The sequence below is a fragment of the Pomacea canaliculata genome, linkage group LG4, assembly GCF_003073045.1.
Source record: "Pomacea canaliculata isolate SZHN2017 linkage group LG4, ASM307304v1, whole genome shotgun sequence".
In the NCBI taxonomy this organism is placed as follows: Eukaryota; Metazoa; Mollusca; class Gastropoda; order Architaenioglossa; family Ampullariidae; genus Pomacea; species Pomacea canaliculata.
The window spans coordinates 33,219,246-33,246,473 of NC_037593.1; the positions used below are offsets into that span (position 1 = coordinate 33,219,246).

At 39.6% G+C, this 27,228-nt stretch overlaps 1 protein-coding gene across 2 annotated transcripts in view; it reads left to right on the top strand.

The window, feature by feature from the left end:
* The first annotated feature begins 1,456 nt into the window (after positions 1-1,456).
* The window catches only part of LOC112561800 (citron Rho-interacting kinase-like), a 51,501-nt gene continuing 25,729 nt past the window's right edge, over positions 1,457-27,228 (top strand). Inside the window, exons 1-23 of one of the 2 annotated variants that reach the window (XM_025234532.1) lie at positions 1,457-1,662; positions 3,586-3,805; positions 5,208-5,383; positions 6,392-6,540; positions 7,656-7,751; positions 9,609-9,702; positions 9,968-10,180; positions 10,438-10,597; positions 10,715-10,895; positions 11,505-11,850; positions 12,204-12,331; positions 13,023-13,185; positions 13,534-13,659; positions 13,908-14,123; positions 16,376-16,444; positions 16,773-16,856; positions 17,154-17,279; positions 20,464-20,535; positions 22,627-22,722; positions 23,638-23,735; positions 24,001-24,211; positions 25,211-25,561; positions 25,780-27,090. In XM_025234532.1, the coding sequence (XP_025090317.1) occupies positions 1,639-1,662; positions 3,586-3,805; positions 5,208-5,383; positions 6,392-6,540; positions 7,656-7,751; positions 9,609-9,702; positions 9,968-10,180; positions 10,438-10,597; positions 10,715-10,895; positions 11,505-11,850; positions 12,204-12,331; positions 13,023-13,185; positions 13,534-13,659; positions 13,908-14,123; positions 16,376-16,444; positions 16,773-16,856; positions 17,154-17,279; positions 20,464-20,535; positions 22,627-22,722; positions 23,638-23,735; positions 24,001-24,211; positions 25,211-25,561; positions 25,780-27,090 (4,710 nt within the window). In that variant the 5' untranslated portion in view covers positions 1,457-1,638. The remainder of the gene's footprint in view (positions 1,663-3,585; positions 3,806-5,207; positions 5,384-6,391; positions 6,541-7,655; positions 7,752-9,608; positions 9,703-9,967; positions 10,181-10,437; positions 10,598-10,714; positions 10,896-11,504; positions 11,851-12,203; positions 12,332-13,022; positions 13,186-13,533; positions 13,660-13,907; positions 14,124-16,375; positions 16,445-16,772; positions 16,857-17,153; positions 17,280-20,463; positions 20,536-22,626; positions 22,723-23,637; positions 23,736-24,000; positions 24,212-25,210; positions 25,562-25,779; positions 27,091-27,228) is intronic. The other variant, XM_025234533.1, reaches the window with a different exon arrangement.

Consider the following 27,228-nt stretch of genomic DNA (forward strand, 5'->3'; position numbering starts at 1 on the left):
AATCTTCTTTTGCCTCCTTCATCCTTGTTCTGATCTGCTGGTTGACAAGTCTGTACTTGTCTGCTGACGTCGGGTCTCGACCTCTCCCTTTCTTCAAGGCTCTCCTTTCGTCGCAAAGATCAAGGATGTCGTCTGTCACCCAGGGTTGTTTGCGCTTCCTCTGCTTCCCCAGCACTTCGTCTGCAGTAGAGAGTAGCACCTCTTTGATACTTCCAGCAAGGGCGTCTATGTCGCAGTCTATAGTAGCCAGGGCTGCAAATTTGCCCCCCACCTGGGCCTGGAAGATCCTCTCTGTGTCCGGATCTTTGAGCTTCTCAAGGTTGAATCGGATGCGAGGGCTCTTATTGTTGTCACGTCTCAACTTCAGTTTCAACTTGAGGCTAGTGAGGACGAGGTTGTGGTCGCTGCCTATGTCAGCGCCAGGAAAGGACCTCGTTTGTGCTTTGTTGATGCTTGATTTGAAACGCTGAGGCAGCAAGATGAAGTCAATCTGGTTATGGACCAGACCTCCCGGCGAATGCCATGTTACAGTTCTTGACTTCTTGTGCGGGTGGAGGGTATTGGCAATGGTGAGACGGTGACTCTGAGCGAATTCTAGTAGCCGTAGGCCTCTTGCGTTGGTGTTGCCTAGGCCAAACTTGCCGACTGTTCCTGCCCATTGTTGGTAAGCGTCAGGGCCGATCGTAGCATTCCAGTCGCCAAGGACAAGCAAGATGTCTTTCTTCGGAGTTTCTTGATGATGTTGTCCAGCTCCTCGTAGAATTCCTCAACCTCTTCATCTTCGTGTTCTGATGTTGGGGCGTACACTTGTATAATGGTGATGTTGTGCGGTCGAGCAGAGATTCGGATGGAGATAAGTCTGCTAGAGACTGGGGTGCAGCTGATGACAGTTCCAGCCACCTCCTTCCTGACAATGAAAGCGACACCACGTTCATGCTTGATTGCGTCTCCGCTGAACCAGAGCTTGTGGCCTTCATCTGTAGTTGACTCCCCGAAACCAGTCCATCGGACTTCCGCAAGTCCCACTATGTCCCAGCGGTAACGCTGTAACTCGTGTGTGAGTTCTTTCTTATATGACATGTCTATTATTTGTGATCCATATATAATTGGTATAATTATACCCGCTAATACGTACTTTCGCTCTTTTTTTTTCTTTCTCTCTCTCTCTTAATTTTATACCTAGAATTAATCGATCACGAGCCATGCTATATATCTCACACAGATTATTATATGTCAGTTAAAATAATGACGATGATCGATAAACGTTTACTGTATACCTTATACATTTAGTTAGAAGAAGCAAATTAAAAGCAAACATATATATCTTCACTAATATATATTGCACTTGGGGATAAGTTGTATTATAATGGACACGTCCATATATAATCCTTATTACCAATCGCTGAAGGTGAAAACAAATTGTAGCCGCCTTCTTTCAACGTATTGCAAGAATGGAGTTCAAAATTTAATATTATACTATGATGTGAAAAAATGTTAGGCAAGGACTATAAGGTGTTCGCATCGCGACGAAGTGAGGTTGCTGCTGTACGATGGCAAGTACAACTGGTATCCGCGCAGCGATTGGCTAGCAGACATCACTTCCGCCAACATTCAAAATGACAGCAAGTGCTGCAACAAATGACAACAGTCTCAACATTGAATGTAAGTCACATTTATATGATGTATTACGCTTTCTCTTAGAAGCAAAAACAGTTTTGTTGGTTTTTATTCTTATTCCAATGCAACGTAGAGAAAAGGATTTTGATTTGCGTGCATGAGCGGCACTATTCCATCGCCGTTCTTGCTTAGTAAAATCTGTTGGGTGCTGTCATACGTTGCATGTACTTTGCTTTCCACACTAGTGACCAAAACAACCAAAACACTACTTCTTTTGTAAAAAAAATAAAAGCAACATTACATATATCACAAATGCCATTCAAATATTTAAGAGATTTAAAACCAACATTAAAGATCGCATAAGGCTCCATTTCCCTTGTGTTACATTGTCACACTTTGTAGATTAAAATCACGGAGTGTATAGGTAATACAAGCTGTGTGGCACTTGACCAACAGAAAATGTGGAGTTGGTCTTTGTTAAAGGGTAGTGTTTAGCTGCTTGCTCATACTGCACTGTTTTCCACACTTGAGAGCAATCAGCCATGGACTCTACCTGTTTCCGTTACGTCTACTGTTTGTATGCCTTCAGTCACGTATAAACTAGGTTATTTCTTTTTGGGGGCTGCAAAATGTAGCCATTTATGTACATTTGCGAGCAAGAATAGCTAGCCTTAATATTCAAAAGAAAGCTCATTGTTTGTTAGAAACATGTCTGACCTTTGTATGCTGTCCAAATTATTTCTCTCTTTTCACTAAGCTATGTACTTCAGTCTAGTCCTCATTGTGAGATAACAAAAAATATGTATATGTTGCATGTAACAGTTGTTTACCTCCCTTCAGTGGTGGGTGCTAGCCTATGTTGACTAAAGAAGTCTGAGTCTATTATAGATGCACATATGTAATCAACCCTAGAAAACATATTAACGCACCCTATGTTTTAAAGATGGAATATAATACATTATCTGAAAAATAAAAGAAAGAGCTAGTCTTTCAATTACATGAATACTTTTTGAATGTATGCACAAGTATGTTTTCACGGCTAGATCAATGGGATAATGTGTGCTTTTTTGTATGTTTGCATGCAGTCAAATCTTGCTACTATGCCACCCCGCTACTATGCCACTCTCGGTACTATACCACTTTCGCTCGGTCCCGACTATAAATTCAATGCAAAAAATTTACTATGCCACCCCCTACTTTCGCTACTATGCCACTTTTGTGTGACTGTTAAAAGGCATAAGTTGTGAAATTCCGTGCAGTGCTCGATTATTACATGTATATTGTAGTGTGGGACATCGCAGTTAGGTGGGATGGAACATAACACGCACACAGGGAGGGTGGAGGCTGGCGATAGGGGGTGGTGGTCGCTGGCCGGGTGACAGTCACGTGACAGGGAGAGCGGAAGGGGGTCAACTAGCGACAGGATGCAGGTGCGCGGATGTGGTTGGGAGGGGTGGAGGATGAAGAGGTGAGGGGGAGAATGAGAGGAGACAGCTAGTGCCAGCCGACGATTCTTGAGAGCTTTGGACTGACAGATAACTTGAGCAAATAAAGCCGTTTTTACGAACCCTCGGTACTATGCCACTCTCGCTACTATGCCACTTTTGTTCGGTCCCGGTAGGTGGCATAGTAGCGAGATTTGACTGTATATGTAAGTGAGCTTTAGGCACAGACAACATAAGCATTAGTATATTATATATACATATGAATATATTGTTTGTTGATGTAGAATGCATCTGTGTTACCTATATTTATTGTCCATCTGAATAGACAAAATTGTTCACTGGCAGATAATGTTAATTTTCTGTTGTAGGTTAGGCTAGACAGTGTTTTGAGCTCATTTTATCTTTTTGAACCTCATGTATGTGATGTTCTAAGGTTACTGATTACATGGGTCATTTTTACTTTTCTCCAACAATTATTATGCATCATTTTATTCTTTCCTTTTTTTTTTTTTATATATAACAGAACGACATCAAACACTTAAAAATGGATACCACTGCTCCCTTGGATCTACTTCAGCGAGTTCAGTCACTCCAAGATATTTTGGAAGGAAAAGCTTGTGAATGTGAAATGGAGGTTAAAGTTGACTCGAACTGTTTGATGGACAGTTTCCTTACTCTGTATGATGAGTGTCAGCATGACATTCTAGCACGCAATAAACATGTGGCCAGTTTCTTAAAGAAATGTAAGTTGATTTTCTGTTTCCTTTTTCTTTTATTCCTAAATGCAGTTACTTTGATCATATTTTCTTAAAAATTACTGCATATTGGTAGGTTTTCTCTATTGTCTGACATTTTCTATTTGTTTGATGTTATTGTTTATTTTTTTAGTTTTTTTGAAATCCGTCATATTATCTTTAGCCTGTTCAGCTGTGTATATATATACTTGCAGTGAATATCTGGCTATAGGGCTTATTTCACTTAATATTCTTAGAGGTATTCCAAAGCTGTGCAAGATTTTCCATAATAATAGCATTTTAATGCCAATTTTGGTGAACACTATCACTTTAAAAAGGAAGACATAAATCTTTTCAAAATGTTCTTGCCGAAGATTTTGCTGGCTTCTGAAGTTTTGTCTTGCAACTCACTGTGGTTCCCTTGTAAACTTGTTTGTGCTGCCTTTCATATTCACTCATAAATCAGGTAACTGATATTTGTTGAGTAGACACACACGGAGTTCTTCATTTGGTAGCCTAAGTAAGGTTTATAAACATCTAATGTTTGTATGTGTACAATAGAACCTTATTCATTCATCCTGGTATAAGTTGACAAACAGTTATGCCGGTCCACTGATATTGGATATAGACAATGGCTAACAAGGCACCAGCAATAAACTGACTGCAAGAGCATGTCAAGTTCAGCTATTTGACTTAGTTTAAAATTGCCCTTCATAGTACCTTTTAGGGGAGGGGTTTGTCAAGACTAGGTGGACAGTGGAAGAACTTGTCAGTGAAATTGAAGGAGTGGATGGAGAACCTGCTTACCAGTATTTAAGGCAGGGATAAGCTGCAAGCCTTGTCAGCTGCTGCGTCTATCAAACTATTTCCCCCGACAACCAGTAGTAATGGACCAAAATAACTACTTGTCAGATGCTTCCAGTCAAGGAATGTTTGTATGAATTGAACTGAATTAATTTTGTTAAGAGGTCTTCGGCCCATTTCAAGAGGTCCAAACAGTACACAATACAATATGAAAAACTGCAATAGAATATACATCATAAGCTACGAAAACTGTATAATGAATGAAACAGTCAACTATTAATTGAAATTCACACTTCAAATGCCTCTTAAATGTAATTTGCTACATTATTAACTACATACTTATCAGTATTTACTAGAAGCACAGATAAATGGAAAACAGGCGGATATTGGTAGTACTTTTTAAGTATATATATTTTTTTTCGATACAGAGTATCTTGGACATAAGAACATAACATGCATTTCCTACTATAAGACCTGGACAAAAGAGACATGTCAGAACATTCGTAATGTCATTGTACATATGTGGCTTTCTGTTAAGGATGACTTGCTACCTCACTTTGCCTTTCACTTTCAGTAGAGCTTACAGTTTTCTCCTTGCTTATCGCAGATAGTGAATCAGTGAAGAACATGAAGAAGCTGCGTGTCAAACCTAGTGACTTTGAGGTTAAGGCCACAGTTGGCCATGGCCACTTTGGAGAGGTGCGAGTGGTTCATGAGAAGACCACAGATACAGTGTACGCCATGAAAGTTCTTCGCAAATCAGACCTGCTATCACAACCTGATGTAAGCCAGTGCTAGGGAAGGCCTTAATGATCTTACACCAGCTAAAAAGAGTTCTGTTAATTTTCTGTTAGAATCAATGTGTTGTGATACCTTTTTTTATGTAATATATGTCTATTAACATATATTCAAACCTTGATATTGCAATGTACATTGTTTCAAAAATTCTGAATAACAAATTATCCAATAACAACAACTATATTTTTGCTATTCCTACTGCATTCATTCTACTGCACTTTGGTATACCTGAATCTTACTTACACACTTTTCCTAGGTAACATTTACACACTTTATAACATCTACGCACCTCTAAACCAATAGACAATTATAATATAAAAGAAGGTAGATTGCAATTGCTTTATAATTAACTTATTTTAGTAAGACTCAATGATTCTAATATCAGAGTACGATATTAAGATATCAAAGTTTTTAATACCTTTGATTTATTGAAAATACTTATACTGTAATTTCAGGTTTAAAATTTTTAGCATTTGTCTAAATTCTGTTTTTCTTTTTAAAGTTAAAAATAAACTTATTAAGATTTGTCATAAGATGCGAGCAGAGGTTATGCACAAATTTATTGTTCAGTAGCAGATTTGTGAGATCCTTTTATTGGTTCACAAATCATGCTAAATCTTGTCAATTTATAATTTATTTCTTTTTTGATAACTTTTCACACTTGAAGTAAGCACAGAGACAAAAGGAAGTTGCAAACTCTACAGTAGCTATATGCTAAAGAAAACATTGGATACTTAAACAGGGCTTCTGCTAAGGCTAAATTCTTTGGGGTCCCAGGGACCCCTTCTTCAGATTTTTAAGGGGTCTCTGTTCTTTGCCCAAATTTGAATGGGACCCCATTGACGAAAATTGAAGGGGTCCTCCGAACTTTTAATATGTATTGTACGCAATTTTTTGCATAAGCAGAAGCCCTGTTACAATATGTCAGCAAGAACCTCCCTGATTTTAGTCCTAACTGAACTAAAAGCATGTTCTATTGGTTTTTATTTTCAGATTTCCTTTTTTGAGGAGGAGCGAAATATAATGGCACAGTGCACCAGCCCCTGGCTGACAAAACTGCACTTTGCTTTCCAGGACAGTGTGAACTTGTACCTGGTTATGGACTTTCATCCCGGCGGTGATTTGCTGTCACTCCTTTGCAGGTATGCTGATAAGTGCATAGTTATGCATAGCATAGTGATTCTGAATATTCTTGAAACATTTGCAGAATGGTCAGGTTTCTGAAATTTCTATGCTGCAAATACTTCTGGTCAGTTTGTCATGAGTTCTGTCCCTGACTAATATTTGTCCTCCAAGCACCACCGCCGCCGCCACCACCACCACCACCATTTCTTTTCTTTGAAATTAGTGGAAAAGTCAGGTAAGTGCCATTTGGAGACAGCTTATCAGTTGCCCATTTGCACTTCATAAAAAAGTAAAACTGAAAATAAAAAAGTAAGATTTTAATTTTGTCTTTTATACAGTGTAAACCGATAACATACTTTTATGCCAACCATGTGACTTGCTACCGTTACGGTTAAACTGTCCACAGTATTGAATAGCATTGCAAACCAACAGAGGTTAAAAAAGCCATGATAACAATAGCAAAGAGCATGCTCTTTTTAGATTTAGCTTGCATCCTTTTTACACTCCAGCCGGTAAGATAAAGATTTTTTTTAAAAGTGCTGTAGATAAGGCACTTGCTTCATGATGTGTTTTGTCTACATCCATAGTCACGTGTGTACAGTGTTCCCTCGTTTATCGCGGGGGATAGGTGCTATGATCAGCCGCGATAAACGAATTTCCGCGAAATAGGGACATACATGCAATAATAATATATACATGTAAAACAATATCATGTGAGTGTAAAGTAATATAGTAATCATGGTATTAATACAGTACAATAACAAATTAGTGTAAAAAAAATTATAACTGTACTCAAAGAAACCCAAGAAACTGATGTGAACTGGCTGCGAGATGGGAGATAACAATCATGGCTCGTCGCTTACGCATGGCAATGGATTTCTGTAACACAATTATTTCTTTCTTTCTATCTACAAAATAACCATGGTATTTTAATAGAAATACAAATATAGCTACATTTTTCGTCTTTTTCCTGTTGAAGTATCTATGGTATTTTGTAGAACGATAATTCCCAGCACGAAAATATCGATGGATACTTCACTCAAAAAAAAAAAAAACGCGAAGTAGTGAATCCGCGATATGTGAACCGCGAAGTAGCGAGGGAACACTGTATTTCTTGTCTTGTATGTTACAGGCACGATGATGTAGTGGAGGAGAACATGGCCAGATTTTATCTGGCAGAAATGGCTGTAGCTATTAATGCTCTTCATACAATGGGATACTTGCACAGGTACTGTCATGTCTCTGGTACTCCATGCTTTTGTGAGCACAGAATCCATTTAATCTAAATCATTTTGCCACACAGTTGTTCTGAATTGTTCATGATTCATTTTGTACAAGTATTCTAAATCCATGGATTGCTTTGTAATCTCATAATGTAGAAAAAAAAAATTTTTCATCAGCATTTCTAGATATAAATTTTAGTGTTTGTACTTTGGAGAAAGGTACACAAACTTGGAGAATTTTACGATGCATTTAGTTCTTGGTTATCTTAGCACAAAATTAGTCAAATCAAATACAAATCATGAATGAAAAAATTGTATTCACTAAATGGCATCTTTAAAGACAAGAAATCAAACCATCATCATCCATCACCACCCATCACCACCACCTCCCCCACCCCAATACCTTGATTGGTACTAGTTGATCACCAGGTCGCTGGCCCACTGGTGTTGGTCATCAAGGGGATGTGTCTAGAGACAGCAGCTGACAAGGTGTGCTCAGTGCAGTCTTGGGCGGTGTTAAACAGATCCTGCATGAAGCGATCAGTGCACTCCTACATGTTTGCCATCCAGGTCTTCCACCTGTCTATCTCTCTTGTGACCTTTTACAGAGGCCAGAAGGAGGGTTTTAAGATGTGTCCTGCCAGATGACATGGCTGAACCAGACCAACTTGTGCTTTTTCACTGTTGCAAGAAGGATTTCATGTCATTCTACGAGAGTAGTGACCATGCTCTGTACAAAATCGTTGGTCTTGTGTTCCTTGTAGTTGTAGGAGATTTGGAGCACTTTTCTCAAGCACTTAGTTTTGAATGTTTGAATTTGTCTTTCAGTATGGGTAAGCTGAGTCCATTTCTCAGCTATACAACAAGATAGAGACTTGTACATCTGTACTGGGTTGTCAACCTTATGTTATTGCTTTGTTACATTCTGTTCAGCTTGGTCATTGATGCTGTCAATGCTGGGATCTTGATGCTGATGTCTGCTGTGCAGGTGCCATCTTTGGAAACTGCACTTAAAACTTTTTTCCTCCTTGAGCTGTACTCCATTCATGTACATCTCTGATTTACTGTCATGTTGTTGACCGTAACTTTGCTTTTGTCAGTGCTGATCTCCATTCCATGTGTGCTGGCACTGTTCAACAGTTTGTTTGTGAGGTCCTCACTAGTGGTGACTGCAAACAGGTCAATGTCTGTAAAGCACAGATTGCACAGGAAATAAAGGCATGGTGGCGATGAAGACTCTCTCACATGTTCTCTAGGAAAGTGTCAAATAGCACAGATGGCAGGGGATTTCTCTGGCGAACAACAGCTGTTGTCTGAAAGAAGTCTCCCACCTAGTTGTCAAGTACTACTGTGCTGCTTGGGCTTTTGTAAAATGATCTGCATTCATTTGCGCACAATAGCATTCAGAAGTTACACAACTGAAATCTGTTGGTCCTACATGCAGGTCCACAGAATCAGTGGCATAACGCAAATTCACACAACTCTTCTGACGGGATTACCTTAAGCATAACTAAGCTTGGATGACTTCCTATCTTCAGTGCTCTGTTTTTAACCCATCAACTGCAGATCTTGAATAGAAGCATCTTTGATGATAGGTCACTTTTTGGTTTTCTCCTATAGTTTCAGTTTAACTCTTCAGTTTAGTCTTGCTTGTCAAGTGGATGTGAGGTTTCAATTAAACATTTGAGCGAGTTAATCCTTTTTTTTTTTTGTACTTGTCCCAGAGTAATGCACTTTTGGACTTTGCACTTTATTTGTTTCTTTGGGATTCTTTTGGCTTTGTTTTGTCCATCTACAAATTCTTAGTAACCTGCTGATATTTTTCATTGATATTTTCCCTTTTCTAATTATTTTTGTTGCAGAGACATCAAACCAGAGAATATTCTCTTGGACAATTCTGGCCACATAAAACTGGCTGACTTTGGATCAGCTGCAAAAATGGATTCCAACAGGAAGGTAATGTTGTTTTCAAATGCCGATAATTGTCTAAAGGAAATTTATCTTTTGGTGTGCTTTCCAACTGGTGTTTTTGGACTAAGATGTCATATGATTTTAGGATTGTAATGATTTGTAGTGCATATCTAATGTCATTCCAGAAGCTTCCATGGAATCAATCTGTTTATAATTGTTTTCATAAAAATTTTCTTGGTTAACAATATTATTGTTGAGCTCCCAGGATCAGTCACAGTTTATGCATGTAGTTAAACTGTTGCATTGCCAGGTATCATCTCGTATGCCAGTTGGGACTCCGGACTATGTTGCCCCGGAACTGTTGGACTCCATGAACAGGGCATCATCCGTAGAGCTCTATGGTCCTGAGGTAGACTGGTGGTCATTGGGTGTATGTGCCTATGAAATGCTGTTTGGTGCCACTCCTTTCACAGATGAATCTGGATCCATGGTTGCAACTTACGGCAATATAATGAACTTCAAGGTGAATCTTTCCTGTCATCCATTAATACACATACAAGTTCTTTTCTGCAGTTATTGATTTTCAGCAGTTGAAAAACATCAACAAGTCTGTTAGGAATTGGTTAACATAAATACCCCCATTAAGCCTCTCGATGTACAGCTGAAATCTGCATAAAAGGCTGAAATTTTAGTGACACATCATCCTGTTTTCTTCTCTTGAAATAACCCTGCTGATTCTTTGTTCATCATTCATTGCATATCAGTGTTTAATCTGTGCAGAAGAAGCTCAAGTTCCCCAGCAACACCTGTAACATTGTTTCTGGAGAAGCCAGAGACCTCATCAGTAGACTACTTAGTGACAGCAAATCTCGGTTGGCCTGGCCGGAGATACAGAAGCACCCCTTCTTCAAAAATGTGCAGTGGGACAGCATCCGAGATGGTAGGAGCCGTCCAAGTTTTGAAAAATCCTGTGGTTGGATTACATTTAGTTGATTTGTAAAGTTCTTGGGGATTATATTCATGTGACCGTGACTAAATATGCACACATTTGTTTCAGCTGAACCTCCATACATACCTTCACTAAGCAGCCTTGATGATACATCTCACTTTGATGAAGTGGAGAAACCAAAGTCACCACCATGCCTGGAAAGCTTTTTACCTACCACTAAGGATTTCAGTGGACGGGATCTGCCATTTGTAGGGTTTTCTTACTGCCGGGGCTTACACAGTGGCAGACAGTAAGTGACTCGGGCTTTAGGTTCCTGTTTTATTGTCATCATTTTGCATTCACACACAAAACTTTATTGAACATCATCTTTTTTTTCATAATTTCTCTTGAACTTCACCTGATAAGAGAAATTTTAAGTGGAAAGGAATAGTCATTTGCTGCAATCTGTGGCTGTATGAGATATAGCAGGTTTTATTTATTCCTGATCTTTACCAGATGTGAATAAAGCAGCAGTGTAACTCTTTTGGATCATCTCATCTGATAAATCTTGTAACTGAATAAAGAAAACACCCTTTACAGCCAATCAGGTCTAAAACAAAATAGAGACTAGATGTGCCTAGGATAGTTTCGGATGACTGCTTCTCTTTTGTTGACATACTTCACTGGTGTTGTCGCTAAATGGTTAACAGTCGTTCACCAGGTCAGTAACTTACATCAGTTCTTCTAGTCATCAGCCCACAGCAGAATAGCTTCGAGTCATTTGAGGTGTGCAAATAAATGTAGAGTCCTTGCAAGATGCTGCAACCTTTTTTAAGTGATGTGTAATTTGTAAGAGATAAGTCTTTTTCTCAGCACTATGTTTGCAACTTACCTGCACATAATGATGGATCTGCTGCAGAAGATTACCCAAGAAAAGTGTCAGTGGGAGTATAGTCTTCAGTGAGCATGAGCTAGACAGCAGTGTGGGTCTGAACACTGCTCGCTTCATCTCACCTGCGGAGAGTTGCACATCCGTGACCTCGACCTCACCCAATGGCTCAAGAGCTCTCCAGTCACAGGTATCAGCCCAGACTTCAGACATGGAGGTGACTGTCACAGTAAAGATAACAGAAATGCGAGAACTGCGCGAGCGGTGCCTGCAGCTTGAAACTGAGCGAAGGTTGCTGGAGGGGAAACTGGAGGCTTTCATAGCAGAGAAGACAGCACTGGAGAGAGAACTCAAGGAAGTTGCTGCCAAGAATCAGGTAGGAAACATTTGAAGTGACGAATAATTGGGAAATAATTTGACCAACACTTCAGCACTCAAGTTTCCTCAGACTCAAATCAAGCTTGATTCAGCTCCTATAAATAGCAACAGTTGGCTGTTTACTGATGAATCCATCTATTATCAATGACAGGTGCTATTAAAAATGGAATTATGGTATCCATAAAATGTGTTATTGATTTGTACTACTCCCAGTTCTGGCTGGCTGCCTTCTTCTTGTGTGGTTAACATGCACCCAGCATGGTGTTTAGGCCACGTTTCTGGTCAACTAGACAGTTGTAGTTGCCATTATTTCTTGACTCATCAGCTAATGTGTTACATTTACATCTCAAGGCCCTAATTCAGCAGCTGGAGCAAGAGAAAGAGCAGGCAGCAAATAATGACCGCAATTCAGTAGAAGCTTGGCATGACCTGCAAACTATGAACTCTCACATTTCATCTTTGGAGGACCAGATGCTTTCGTAAGTTTATATTACAATGAGACATTTAAAATATGTTAGTCACTTTTTTTTGAAAATCATAAATAAATTGGTCCCAGTTCAGTGATGTATTAACTTTTAACAAGCTAAGTAATACAGATGTGATACATCACATAGGTCTCAAATCAGTGAAATGTTAACTTTCAACCAGCTACGTGATAGGGGTTTTGTGAAACATCATAAAGTTGCTGAAGCAAGCTTTAACTCACCATTTGCATTTGTTAAAACCAGCTGCCAGAAATAAATAGTAGTATTCCCATCGGAATGCAGATAGCTGTGTGGTTAGAGCACTGGTGTTGGAAGCTGGAGGTAAAGGGATAGTTGACTGATGAACAAATGTGGCTCATGATGTATAAAAAGTCTGATAGCTGAGTGACGAAGATATGTGGCTCACGGTGTATAAAGGGTAGTATATGGAGTCCAGCTGTCTCTTGTGGCCATCTTTACTTTCCTTATAAACTAGTTACCTATTTTGGCAGGACAAACAGGACATGCCAGGTGGGCATAGGGAGTTTTCCTGCCACTTGCTTATGCACACTTTGAACCATCAGCCTTAACTGAAAGCTGAGTCTCGTACTAGAAGAGGAAACAAATCAAATGATTGCTGTCACATTTAGCCCAAACAACAAAGTCTTACCAGGTTAAAAGAATAGCACCACATTTTTTTGTTCAGATTTCAGCTTGATGAGCTACGTGAAATAATTGTGCAACTGGAGACAGAGCAAGAGGGCTTGACTCGTCGCCTGCTCCACAAGGACAGACAGCTAGAGGAACTGCAGGAGTCTTTGAACATGACTCAGCAACAGCTAGCATCCAAACAACACAAGCTAGACAGGGTAAGGAGACTAATGAGGTCTTTAAGTGACAATCTGCCCAGTAAAAGAATAGTTTCCATAATTTGTGGACTACAATGTCAAAATAAGTGTAATGTGTATAATTCTTATCATCTGTACTGTCATGGCTCTTCCTTGTTTACATAGATTTGGAAAATTGGTGTCTGGTCCTTTTCAGTCTGTTATTTTGTATGATCATTGCTAGTGCTTCTCAGAAGACTGAAACTGAGCAGTCAGTATAAACAGATTTTCATGAGTCATCTTTCAGGTTCATTTTGTAAAGAAGTTAGAAGTAAAGATTAAAATTGCGTCTGTCTAGCAACTTACACGATATCCATATTCAATCATCAGGAGCGTCGCAAGTCTAGGGACAATCAGAAGCGGGACATGGCTTTACTGGAGTCACAAGAGGACTCCTGGTGTAAACAGCTTGATGAGAGACAGGCAACCATTGATGAGCTCCTGCACAAAGTTAGGGTGAGTGTAAACTTGTTCTCAGCATTACTGGTGCACTTAGGATGAAAGTCACCAAGGGATGCATGTGTTAAAATGTGGGCCTTCCCTCCCCTATTATATTTCCTGATAAAGTTCAAGAAAGATAAGACTGTGTGTCAGTGACATGCTAGTCATTGAAATCCTTATTTCGCTGCAAGAAGTCAGTCATCTGATAAACATTGTATGAGGACAGGGAGTGGCTGTCATGAAGAATAGGGTTTATCTTATAGGATTTGGAGGACTTGATTGAGGCCTATGAAGAACAGGAGGATCAACAAGCCAGTGAGCTTCAGCAACTTCACTACAAGCTGAACACTTCTCTGATGCACACCTCCACCAGCTCTGGTGTCAACAGTGCTGACATTGACTTCACAACTCAAGGCACTTCCTCTGCTCACCTTCAGGTCCAGCCTGCATGTTGCAACAATAGCTCCAGCAAACAAGTGGTAATCTTAAGAATAAATGTGGCTAATAAGATTGTCTTAGGTTGCGCATCTAGGCTGTATGCTGCAACAAAAGCTGCATCAAACACATGGCATATGTCAGTGTACTCTCTCCTTCTACCAACTCTGGTTTAATTTTTGTTTCTTTACGTTCACCTGAAAATACAAGAAAATATAAGAAAAACAAACCAGAAACTAACCATCTTTATTAGTTTTGGAAATATTACTGTTTAAAATTTGTGATTTGCGTTGCAGCTATATTTATTTTGGACTGTGTTTGAAGCTGTCATGTAGCATTGTGAAATCTTAAAAGTCTCCAAGGATTTTGAGAAGTTCCTAACACTTACTTTCTATTCAAGTGACTGAAAATTAATTTGCAAAAAGTTATGCTGAAAAACACATCAAAATTTGGGGGGGAAAAGGAAACCCAAGGTTTTGTGCTTGGTCGTTTTGCATGAAGACACCATATCTCAAGTACTCCATTTCAAATACTAATTTACTAAATACACTCAAAGCATTTTTTTTTTCAAAGTAACCATTGATGTCCTTATTTTTCGCTACAAATCTGAAAGGTCTATTACAGTGGTTCTTAACCTTGTTTGAGGTACCAAACCCACAAGTTTCAGACTTCGACGACCGAGTGTTCAGTCAGGGATTCAAATCCTTCTCTAATGTAGCCCCGCTTCTGTGGAGCCCGCTTTCCCTCTCGACTAAGGAGTCTGATAGTATTGCAGCTTTTCGGAAAAATCTTAAGACTCACTTGTTTAACATTATTTGAAGTTGTTCATTTGCCCTGCAGTTTGGTGGCTGCTGGGTTCCCCGCGCATTGAGCGTATCTCTGTGATACGGATACTAGCGCGTTACAAAACTACATCATCATCATCATCATATGCACATTCACTGAACCCTTCTTTAGTGTCATCACGAATTGCGGGTGTGTCTTGACCTCCATGGCGGAGGCTCCGCCGAACCCCTGAGACCAACTCACCGAACCCCTAGGGTTCGATCGAACCCCGGTTAAGAACCACTGGTCTATTATGTGAGATATGCAACTTCAAATATTACAAAATCATAAATTTTTCAGGCACTTAAGTGAAAAGTTGTAGGGGTAACAAACTTAAAACAGCTATAATTTTCTACTGCACAGAGTGGGTTCAAATTTAAAACACTGATAGAAAACACACATATCTGTTAATCGATGTTAATTTATGTTAATTACTTTTACTTGTAGGAGACAGGGGTAATGGTTAAAAATGAAGAGTACATATTTAATATTTGCTCGGGACAATCAAGTCAACCCAATTTTTTTTACTTGATGGTGATGAAGAAAATAACAAGCGTAATTCCAAGTAAAAAAAAGTAAATTAACACCCCAAATGTATGCAGGTAATACAGTCACCCCCTCTTTTGATTAAAGTTGGTGCTATTTTCTCTTTCATATTTTTTTAAAAAATACAACAATTTTGGAAAAACGTTAGTGTACAAAGCCAAAAGAATTCCCTCAACTCAGGTCCCGCATTGAGACATAAAAAACTTTAAACTGTACATTTACTTTTATTTTGGTGAAGGTTATGCTGCTCTACTCTCCATGTGTAATTTAATTTGTGACTAAAAAATACAACCTCACACACCTTTAACGTAGTGTATCTCTGCTTCTGGAAATGATAGAACCCTACTCTTTTTTGCTTTGTTTTTCCTGTATTTTCCTACACATAGAAACATTTCAAAGTGATATACAGGAAATAAAATTTTGATTGCCGCTACCTAATGTAAGAAAAACATTAGCTAACAATGACATGGTATTATGCACTAAACACTAGGCTGCTAAAAATGTGTTGTCAACAAACTAAAATTAAACACATAGGAGATTCCCTTATAAGAAAATGAAGCATAAGACACTTGACTCGTGGGAAATAAAACCTGACACAAAGTATAACAGTTGATATACAGGACAAATATTAAGCATAATTTTTTTTAAACAGATAAGTTTCAGTGAACATTTAAATGCTGAGTTTAAATGATAAATGTTGTGTGAGAAAAGAGTTCCATTGTTTAGAAGTATGAAAGTAAAACATACACTGTCCATATATAACTGTCTTTGTAGTTGAGAAGAAGTCATTCTGGAAACCTTGCAAAAGAGAGTAAGAGCTGGCTGTATGTTACTAGCAGGAAGCATGTTTAGAGGATCAGTAAACATTTTGTTCACCCTTTATGACGAGTTATGTCTGATTATGCAGCACTTCTTTTCCTCCTAGTCACTTCAAGTCATGGTCAGACCTGGGCGTCAATCAATTCGTGATAATAAAACCATTGAGAAGTTGAAGGTAAGAATGCATTTGTGTTCTCATGGAAAATGATGGGGAAAAGAAAATGAGAGGTTATCGTACTAAATCCCAGCACGGACCATATATGATCTGCCGACCAGTGCACCTTTGTGCTCGTTTTTGTTTTGTTTGTTAACAGCATGTTAGCATTGCCATCACTCCTTTTACTGGATTGATATGTAACATTTCATTGCTTTAACTGAAATGATGTGTAATGATTAAAAGAGAGAGAAAACATTTTGCCAAGTGTGATTAGATGTCATCATCATCAACAACACAAAAGAGAGAGATCTCTTGACAGGCAGTTCTAATGTCCGTTCTTTGACAGGATTTACAAGGTCTTGTGGAGCGCTACTCTAAGGAAGCACGAAACTGGCAGTACCGTGAGGAGCAATTACAGAAAAAAGCTAGTGTAGGTATATGATCGCAAGATACTGTTCTTAATAGCCAGGTTTTTTGGGGGGTTTTTTTTCTTTTTTTTTGCTTTACTTGCAGATCTGATTTATTTATATGGCACAGTTTCCTTGATGTTAATAATAACTACCATTCAATTAGGAAATAATCTAAGGAAAGTTTTGATGCATGTCCATTCTTCCACCTATGCCTCAACCTCAGTGAGGGAAAGTGTTCTTGTACATTCATACGTGCTAATCTGTCTTTGTATGCTATCTTACCTGCACTCACTGTTTTCATCAAATGCTGTGACCAGAGGCTGGAGGATGAGCTGAGGAGCCAGTGTCAAAAGGAAGGGGTGACACAACAGATGAAAGACTCATTGATGATGAAACTGCATGTCTACCAGCAGGAGGTCCATATGCAGCGCAACCTCATCAAGGTTAGAGACTTTTTGGTGGCCCCTCAACCACATCTTTCACGCTTTGGCTTTGTGCAGCATGAAACACGTTATCTTTTACGGTAATTGCTTTTTAGATATTTCAAACTTTAAACAATTTTTAGCAATCTTTTTCCTTGCTTGGTGATCACTATATGTTAAGTCTTAAAGTTGACATGGTCTGAAAATATTGTGTGAAGAGATGGTTTTTGATCCTTAAAAAAAAATCTATTTAAAGTTGCCTTTGTGCAGTTTCTTGACATCTTGTGATGACAAGAGTTGCAAAGTAAACGTTTGTAACTAGCGATGGAGCTGGTGACATTTATTAATGCATGTGTTAAAAATATATGCTGTTTCATGGGGAAGAGACTGTTGCTCATTTAGGAATTATTAATAGTGTGGTGACGATATATTTATATACAGACAGACCTCCCTAAGCCAAACGCAAAGGGACCCACCAAAAATTCAACTTAGGAGTTTTTGAGTTAGAGAAAATGGGGTAATAGGTGAGTGTTAATCAAGGACAATGTTTTATGGCTTACTTATTATAGCGTTCCAGTACATATGTCGACAGTATGTATTATCGAACAGAGCTGTGAAACATTGTACTTTTAGAGAAAAACATCTTTTAACTTTATTTGGCATCGATGTGGTAATGCATCTCGCATGACAATCTCATCAATGGACTGAGACACATTTTCCTCAAGATCTAGCTTCGATCCCAAAAATCTGCAGAGTATGTCAATAGCCTGCCTCGCTTGTTGTCGACTTGGGAACAGGCTGAGGATCAACCTTGTTTCCATCTTCTTCCTCATCCTCACTCTTATTTTCCTTTTGTTCCTTGTTTTGCCACCTCAGCAATAGTGTCAGCATCCATTAGCTCTCCACAAACATTCAGTTAACTTTGAGAAAGTCTTGAAAGCGCCAATAGCTTTCACGACCATGGACTATTCTTTGGGACTTGGAAGGGCATCATCTGTTTCCATTGGTATTCCCTCCAAGTACTTCTCTGAATCATCAACGGTTTGATGTTCAGAACCTTCGTTTTGAAGCAATTCTTGATTGTTCTTCAGAACTTCATCCAAGCTCTCCGAGCCCTTCGCATTGCTTCTAGCAGGTCAATTCATAGTGGGCGTTTCTCTTTGATATGCCATATCAATTTTTTCACGAATGTGCAGTATCGCATCTTGAAATTGTTTATAATGCCCTGGTCGAGAGGTTGAAGCTTAGATGTCGTGTTTGGTGGGAAAAACTTGATTGTCACTGCTTTCCACTTTCTTCAGACACTTTGAGAAAAACTCTGATGTCATCCTAACATTCTTATTGGCATTGTAATGCATAGGTAGCGATTTCGCATCTGGTTCAGTGATTTCCCAATCAACAATGCTGGCAATTTTTCTAACCCACTCATGTTTGTACCCAAAAGAAGTCATGCGCTTCTTCCTTTTTTTCTGCAGTGGCAGGGTTCACCTTTGAAAGTCATTGTTTTGTCAGAAGTGCATCTGAAGAATAAACCAGTTTTGTCTGCATTTAAGATGTCTTCAGGACTGTAATCTTGAACAATTGCTGGCAGTGTCTGTACCCAATGACTTCAATCTTCTGAATTTTGTACACTTTCATACTAAACACAACTGTGTGTCTTTTCTTGAACTTGTCCAGTCAGGTGACGGTTTTTTTTTCTAAATGTCTCAATGACTAGAAATTCAATCTTTGCCAGCTATGAAACCTTGTTTTGCCACTAAGCTCAACAACTTTTAAACACTATCGAGGGCTGCATAAAGTTAATGGCAACAGGCAAAATAACCCAAGGCCTAAAACTGATGACAGGTAAAGATAAAAGAAATTATGACCCAAAACAACCGAGACAATGTAAAACTGTTAAATAGGTCTTGCTTAGCGTGGACTGTCAAGGTAGCTGACGTTATTCTTCCAAAGACTTCCGAGGTTTTTCCCTTCACAGAGACATTTACAACAGCAAAGAAAAAAAAAAAATCAGCGTCTAGTCAACCATTGCTGGCTTAAAATTCTGATTGGCCCAACTCTTTGGAAAATTCTTCTGCTTTCAAGCTTCCTATCAATAGGAATGTTTCTATCCCTTGCTTGCACAAACCACTTTAAAATGCATTGTTCAGTGATGGGGTACTCGCATTCCCTCATCCTCCTCTGATAGACACATGGCTTCTCACTGTAGAGTTTTAGAATCTTCTCTTTCAGAAAAGTGAAGAGCATGCTTGTGCCGAATTGCTTTTGCAATTTCCACTTTCTTCTTTTTACCCTTTTTGACGTCTCTGATGACTGTAACTTTGTCCACGACTGACATCGTTTTGAGCTGACGATGACTATTCACCATTTTCACAGCACATACTGTACGGGACACCATGGATAACCACACCGACACATGCACTATTCAAAGTTACTTAGGCCCTTCGCCCCTCCTGGTGCATAGGCCATCGACGACAGTCCTCCAACGCCTCCTCTCCTGGGCTACCGTCACCAGTTGCCCCCATCCGAGTAAACCTCTAGATAAAATCCTTCCTCTTCCAGGACTGTTGGCAATTGTTTTACTGTTTTCAATGTTTTTGTAGCAAGGGTTTGTTTGACGGGGTGGGGGTGCTAGCCCCACGCCCAACCCTCCTCCTTTTTCAGCCGGGCTTGGGACTGTCCTTGGCGGAGTTGTACTATTCAAAGGTGAAGAGAAAATAAGTTAAAAATATCTTTCTTGAGAAATGCCAGATGTCACCCAATTGGTTATGATTCAGAGTCAGAGCCCTATTGCAGAGGAGTTCCCTTTTTTCCAACCACTCCTTTTTCTTTCTTTTTTTTTTTTATCCAGATCATTTCTGGGCGCAAAATAGAGGTCCTTCCCCGCAGAGAGTCACTCAATCCCTTTTTTTTTTCTTGGTTTTCCAGAACACATATTCTGAAATGTAGCCCCAGAATAATAACACAAAGGCCTTAGAAAATTCGACTCACGGAGGTTGGGAGCTGAAAAGTCTTCAAGTTGAGAAGATGTAAAATACATTGGTCTCATGGGAATTTGGCCGGGGACTAACAAGTAATTCAACATAGGAGGTTTTCGACATTGGGAAGGTCGATTTACCAACTGTGTGTGTGTATATATATATATTTAGGAATAATTAATAATGTGTTAGAGATATATTTTTTTTTTTTATATATATATATTTAGGAATTGCAAAAGAAGATGCGGAGCTACTTGGATGAGCAGACAACTATCACACAAACTGAGGCCAAATTAAAGGTTAGTTGAGGCTTTTTACAGATGTGATAAATTAGATTCAAATTTTAAAGATTTGCTTCTCCAGTTCATGACCGGTAGAGAAATATTTTCTTAAGTTTTTCATGGTTTTTGGACATCAGTTGTGAACCACCTGACTTACGCTTGAGGCCATTAAGTGGTCCATGGACCTCACTTTGAAAACCACTACAATAGAGAGTTACAATAGCCAAACCCCAACAATACAAATGTTAACATAAGCAACATAGAGGAGAAGAGCTCTAGTGCTGCAGATCCTGACCACAGTTCAAGATATGCATGAGATCCTAGAAAGTTCAAGAAAAATACAAAATAACTGGCAGCTAAATATGGTTTAAGGTAATGCATTTTATTTGTGATGCAACCTTTAAATGTAATGCATAGTATAATGCCAACTTTTGATCTGCTATTCCTGATGAACTGTTTAGATGGTAGATATGCTAATTCCTGATGCATGTTTTGTCAAACATGACATCTTCACATTTTCTTTGACATAGTGTGTTGTTCATCTTGTAAATAAGCCAAAATTCTGTACTTTAAAAAAATCTCTTGTTGTTAAACATAACAGTTGACAAAACCATAGACATATGACTACTTCCACCTCTGTACATCAGTTATCTAGTTGTGGTCGCTTTTGGCAACTAGCACCTAAAGGAGGTGTAGGATGGGGGTGGGGGCAACAGTGTGAAATGTGCTCTTGAGCAGCAAGATTTTTCTGGGAAGGTTATAGAACTTAGACGATCACTTGTTTCATACAATGACAGTGATTTCTCAAGAATTGGTGATGGTATTGTTGAAGCAGCTTTAAATTATTAAAATGCAGGGGCCAGATGGGATCTGTGTGTGTCTTGCACTGCTGTGCTGTTCAGCTGGGTGGAGTGTTTCAATGCTTCTTTCAGCTCTCTTGATTTAGGTCATGTTCCAGCCCTTCGGAAACTTTCTAAATGTTCCACTTCCCAAGAAAGCTAATCCTATTCAGCGTCATGGGGAACAGTACTAACCTCCCTTGTAATGAAAATTGGGGGGAAGAGTGGAATTGTCAAAAAATCTGTAGGGAGCATATTGGATCCAGTGCAATTTGTTTATAGGGCAAGGAGAGGTGTTGATGGCTCCAAGCTGTTTATTTTCACTATGTTGGAAATGTCCAAGGTATATGCAAAACTGCTTTGTGCTGATTTTAATTCTGCACTCAATACTTTACAATACTTTCTAGCATTGAGACTGATTTCTGATTTTATCCTTGCACATCGACTGATTTTGTGGATATTAGATTTTTCAACTTGCAGACAGAGTTTTTGTAAATGGTCCTTATTCTGATATGTTTGTTACAAACACTGGATCTCCACAGGGATGTTATCTGTCCTCCCTGTAATGTATCTTGTATACAGTATACTTTTCTCTCCTTTGTATGGTGGTTTCACTGCTTGTCCATCTTGGAAAAAGTTAGAACAGTAATGTCCATATTCTGAGGTAATTGGTGTCAAATAGAAGGCTTCATCTTTTTGTGATCAGCAAGTTGTCAGAAAGCAACCAACATTTTGTCGATACCAGAACAGGTACTAGTGGAATTTGTTTTATTGAGTTCAGTAAATGTTACATTATGCCTGTATGCAGAAGTAATAGAGTGTTGAAATTCTTTGTCCCTTCTGCAGTCCAGGTGTTCAACAATCGTTCATGTCCATGGGTGTATTGTATTGTAGGTTTGCCTTAAGAATGGTTTCAGATGTAAGATTGCTTGTTATTGTGGTTTGCCATGATGTACCACTTGACTTTCCCTTAACTAGTAATTAGCACTTGTTTTTGTTTGTTTGTTTTTTGTTTGTAACTTCCATAATGGAGCACATTTCCTAAGCAATAATTGCTCATTGGGATAAAGTTGATCACTATTTGTTTGTAAGAGTATAAGTTCCATGAGTACCTACCCGTTACTCAGATGAGAGAGATCACTAGGGTGAGTGGTTATTGTGTAAGAATAAAATTGCATGTGATGAATGATGGTACTGATGTCATATAATGTATTAAAAATGGAACAAAAGGTAACTTGACAAAGCTAGCCTGGATGCATTTGTTGTGTAGGAGCTGCAGTGCCAGAACTTGGACCTAGAGGGAGAATTGTTTGCTGTGCGACAGGAAGCTGAGGACCGGCGCCAGCTGGCCATGGACAAGACCCGGGTATGCCTGGCTGTCACACCACTGCAGTGTCTGTCATCCTAAAGGTGGCTTGTGTGGTGGGGGATGATCAAACAAGATATAAGGCTTGACTTGTAGGCTGAGATCATAAGCACCTTGATAGAGGAGTGGCTAAAGGTTCTGTATTTTATTGCTAGCTGAAAGGATACCAAGCATATCTGTGCGCAAAAGTGATGTTTGATCTCTTTCTGTGCAGAGTGTTATGGTGATGTTGGTACCAAGAATGGCAGGTGGGAAGGGAATTAACTCAGATTTTTGGACATTATATCTCGTACCCAGTCTTAAGAGGGAAAAAAGATGTTGCACTCCACTCAACATTAACAGTGTGCCTAAATAGGAACTTCTCAAAGACATTGTTACCTTTTTAAATAACTTAGTCCCAGTTGTGGTGCAGTACACTATACCGGCAATCCTGGAAATAAGTTGCACCATATGCTTTGTGAGGATTACCATAATTATTTACATTTTGTAACTCTACCCACATTCTTTCCAATTTGTGTTTCTTAATGCATAATACTAAATTCATTTACATAGCACCATATCCCAGGCTGATGAGCTGATTCATGATGCTTTACAAGTAATAATCATGATCATCATCAGAGGGAGAAATTGAACTAACCAAGATGACAGGAAAGAAAAAAAGCATAAAGCATGGAATGGGAAAAGTGAGGTGCTCTCTGATTAACAACTAACCCAATGACTGTACAGACTGAAAACAGAGATGTATAAATAATAGAGGCGGTGATGACCCCAGTGGGCAGCGAACTTGGGTCAACTTTGGGTGATAAGCTACAGCTAATGACTTTGGCTGAAGGTGACAACGTAGCTTTAGTGCAACAGTCTATATATAGGCATCAATGTATGTGCACATGCACGCTTGTATTTGTGTGTGGATAGGAGATGGAAGATATTATCAGCAAGCTGGAAAAGGCACAGCTTCAAGTGAAGGAGTATCAGGACAAATACTCTCAGGAGGTGGAGAACACAGACATAAGGTGAGGAAATATTTTTTCCATTCACCCCCATTGAGGGTGTCCTGTGGTTTATGATAATGCAAACATTGTTTGCAAAAAATATCTAGTACAATGTTGCGTTCTAAAGGTCATTAACACAAAATCAGTATGTTATCATGACCTGGGATGGTCTTTTGAAAGCCTATTAAATCTGGCCATAGCAAGTGATTCCAAAGAAAATAATATAGAGATTGTCAAAAGGTAAAGAAGAACAACAGCCAGCATTCTTGGTTCTTGTTTTCTTCAGAACAAAAGAGCTGGAGGAACGTGTCAACAGCTTGCTGGACGAGCGAGGAAAGTTGCAGGGAGAGGTGAAGACTCTGCTGGAGCAGGTTGAGAGTCTACAGGGTCTGGTTGATGAAAACAGCAACAAGGCTGACAGTCTGATGGCCCGTGTCGCAGAATTACAGCAGCAGCTACAGGAGCTAACAAAGCGCAATGCTGACCTCTTGGTGCAGGTGATTCAAGCATTGGCAGTGGCAGTAGCATATCAAGCTTTTACATAATTTGTTAACTTGATGCAGTCTTTGACTTCAAATGAAGTTTTGGATGTTAGCACTGCATGAGACATTGGTTAATGGATATTCAGTTTCTTATAGTGGCTCTCTGCAATGTGTCAGTGTGTGAGATGCACCATAAAGTCTTTCTAATCTTTGTGTGTCTTCAGCACGTTCACTTCGACATTTACTGTTTATACTTATCTGTGTGAAGTGTCGTATCAGTTTGAGGAAAGAGCAGGATTTGATCAGATGCACAGCATGACCTCGCTAAACTTTTCCTATTTGTTACTCATGCTGCTCTTCTTTACAGCTCCTTGAGCTCACTTCCAACCAGCAAAAAGAACTGCATAAATGGTTTTTTTTTTTTACTTTTTTTATTTATTATCATTATGATAATGGTAGAAGGAAGACTAAACCTTTAATAATATAACAGTAATAAACATGTGCTTTATATTAGCATCTCAGCACTTGAGACAAGAACAGATCTGGACAGCATACAAAGAACTGAAAGATAAATAAGCATACAAACAAGTAACAAAGACAAACATAGAAGACAAAGAGTAATCAGGGAATGGATATTAAGGATTGAGAGTTTCATAAATCTGCAGAAGAAGATGAGCAGGCAGGCTAGAAAATAGACAAAAAGTAAAAGAAAGGGTTAGAGGATGGACTAGCAGCATGTGGTATAGTTAGTATATGGTGATCAGACAAAATGGCAACTTCTCTATCATGTCTACAATAATGATGAATCCAAGATTTCGGACAGATGACATGAAGGTAATGTTGGTGTCGCCCACCTTGGCACTCAAACCAAGCAGGCAAATGCACTGTATAAATGTAATTGTTTATACTTTTTTTTATTTTGATAATGGTAGAAGGAAGATTGAACCTTTACATTCAAGAAAAAGGTGCAGCTAAAAGATATGTGACTCGTCATCATTATTATTATTATTGCAGGTTGAGTCGCTGCAGAAAGCAGGCCAGGAAGGAGAGCAGGTGGCTGTTTCACGGGCCGAGCTCAACACCCAGCTAAACCGTCTGCAGCAACACAATGATGAATTGCAACACCAGCTGCAGGTAGCGAGCAGTGAGCGACGCTCCCTGGAAGAACAAACTTACAGCCTGCAACGAGAGACTGAACGGCTCAATCGCCGTATTGCTCGTCTTCAAGGGGTAGAAGCTGAGAAGCATGAGCTGCAAGGCAAACTGGATGGGCTGAATGTGTTGGAACGGGAAAAGAAACGTCTGGAAGTGAAAGTGACTCGTCTAGAAGACCTGGAAAGAGAGAAGGCTCATCTGCAAATGAAGGTGAACATCACAGAGTAGCCAGCAACTTTTGAAGAGCATAGAAGCCAGATTCTCTCAGTTTACAAGACTTGTTAATAGTCTTCTCCTCTAAGTTCTGTTCATAAATTTCATTTTTAAATATTTTAAATTTAAAGTATCGTTTTTGCTAGACATTCTGGCAAAAAGGAACTTTTTTATCAGTCAGTGATGAGCTGCATAAAATTTGTCTAATTTTTCAGATAGAGCAGGTAGAGATGGAGAAAAACAAGCTTCAGTTGGACCTGAAGGAGACCCAGAGAAGGGCAGAAGAACTCTCAGCCACGTGTGAAAAGCTGAGCAAAGAGAGTCATGCCCAGTCTCAGGAGAAGGCCAGCACACTGTCCTCTAAAATTCTGCTTATCGACCTGCTGAAGAGCGAGAAGGAGGAGCTTCAGCGGCAGGTGAAGGAGCTCAAGCTGCTGCAGGCCACTGCCAAGGAAGATAAAGATGAGGCACAGAGAAGGAAAGCTGAAGTGAATGAACTCAGGGTCAAGATCACAGCCTTGGAGAAACAAGTGGAGGAGTTGGGGGTCAAGATCAAAAACAAAGCAGCAGAGGAGAGGGGCCTGGTGAGGGAGAAGAACAAGCTGTCATCTGATCTGGAGGATGCACGCAGTCAGCTGAGGACTAAAACTGAAGCAGTAGAAAGGCTGGAGAAGGAGAAGACTGATTTTGAGAAGAAACTTGAGACAGCAAAATCAGACAGACGTTACCAGTTTGAGCGCCCTAGTGTTATGGAGGGTAAGAGCTGCCTTGTTGAACGTCTTCAGGCAGAGAAGGCCAGTTTGCAAAGGCAGCTGGAGGAAGCAGAGAAGGAACGGGACTGTCTCAAAAGATCTGCTGTTAGTGGCAGGTTAAGGGAATCCAGTAGCCGTAATTCTTTGACTCTTCTGCGTGAGAGCGGAGTCAAGTTACGAGCAGACCTGGAAGACAAAGTCCAGAGGCTTGAACGTGTTGTGTCTGAGCTAGAGGGAAAACTCAAGATCTCAGATGCCTCCAAGGTGGACAGAGAGACCCTGCAGAAAGAGATTGAGCAGCTGAGGGTACAGATCAAAGAATCTGTTGAAACAGAGGCACGGGAACTTCTGGTTCACTCTGAACAAGACAGTCTCAAGGAAAAATGTGATGAGCTTCAGAAACAGGTTGTGGAACTGCACAACAAGGTGCAGCAGCTTTCAGATGAGAAGCTGCTTCTGGAGGCCTCCACGGTAAAAAAAAATGACGCTGAGGAAGTGCAGCATCGCCTTGAGGAAAAGATTAAGCGTCTGGAGGAAGACAAGAAAGAGCTGGAGCTAAAAGCCTCCCAGCAGAAGCTGGTGATGCAGCAGATGCAGGAAGAATTGAAGAAAGAGAAGATGGTAGTTAAAGAAGGAGCAGAAAAGCTCAAGAACTCAAGATCCCACCTAACACCCCTGGGATCTAGTAGCCGTCTGGTGGGGGATTTAACGCAGGAGAAACACCTCCTGGAATCTAAAGTTAAGAGCCTTGAGCGACAAATAGAATCTTTAAAGGTGAGGCATGTTTTGAAAGCAGATGCCTGATTGTGACACTATATAAAAGATTTTTGTTCTTTTGCATCATGAAATGGCTTATTCATTTAAAAGTGATTAATATAACTGCTGTTTCCTGCATTCTTAATTCTGGTTCAC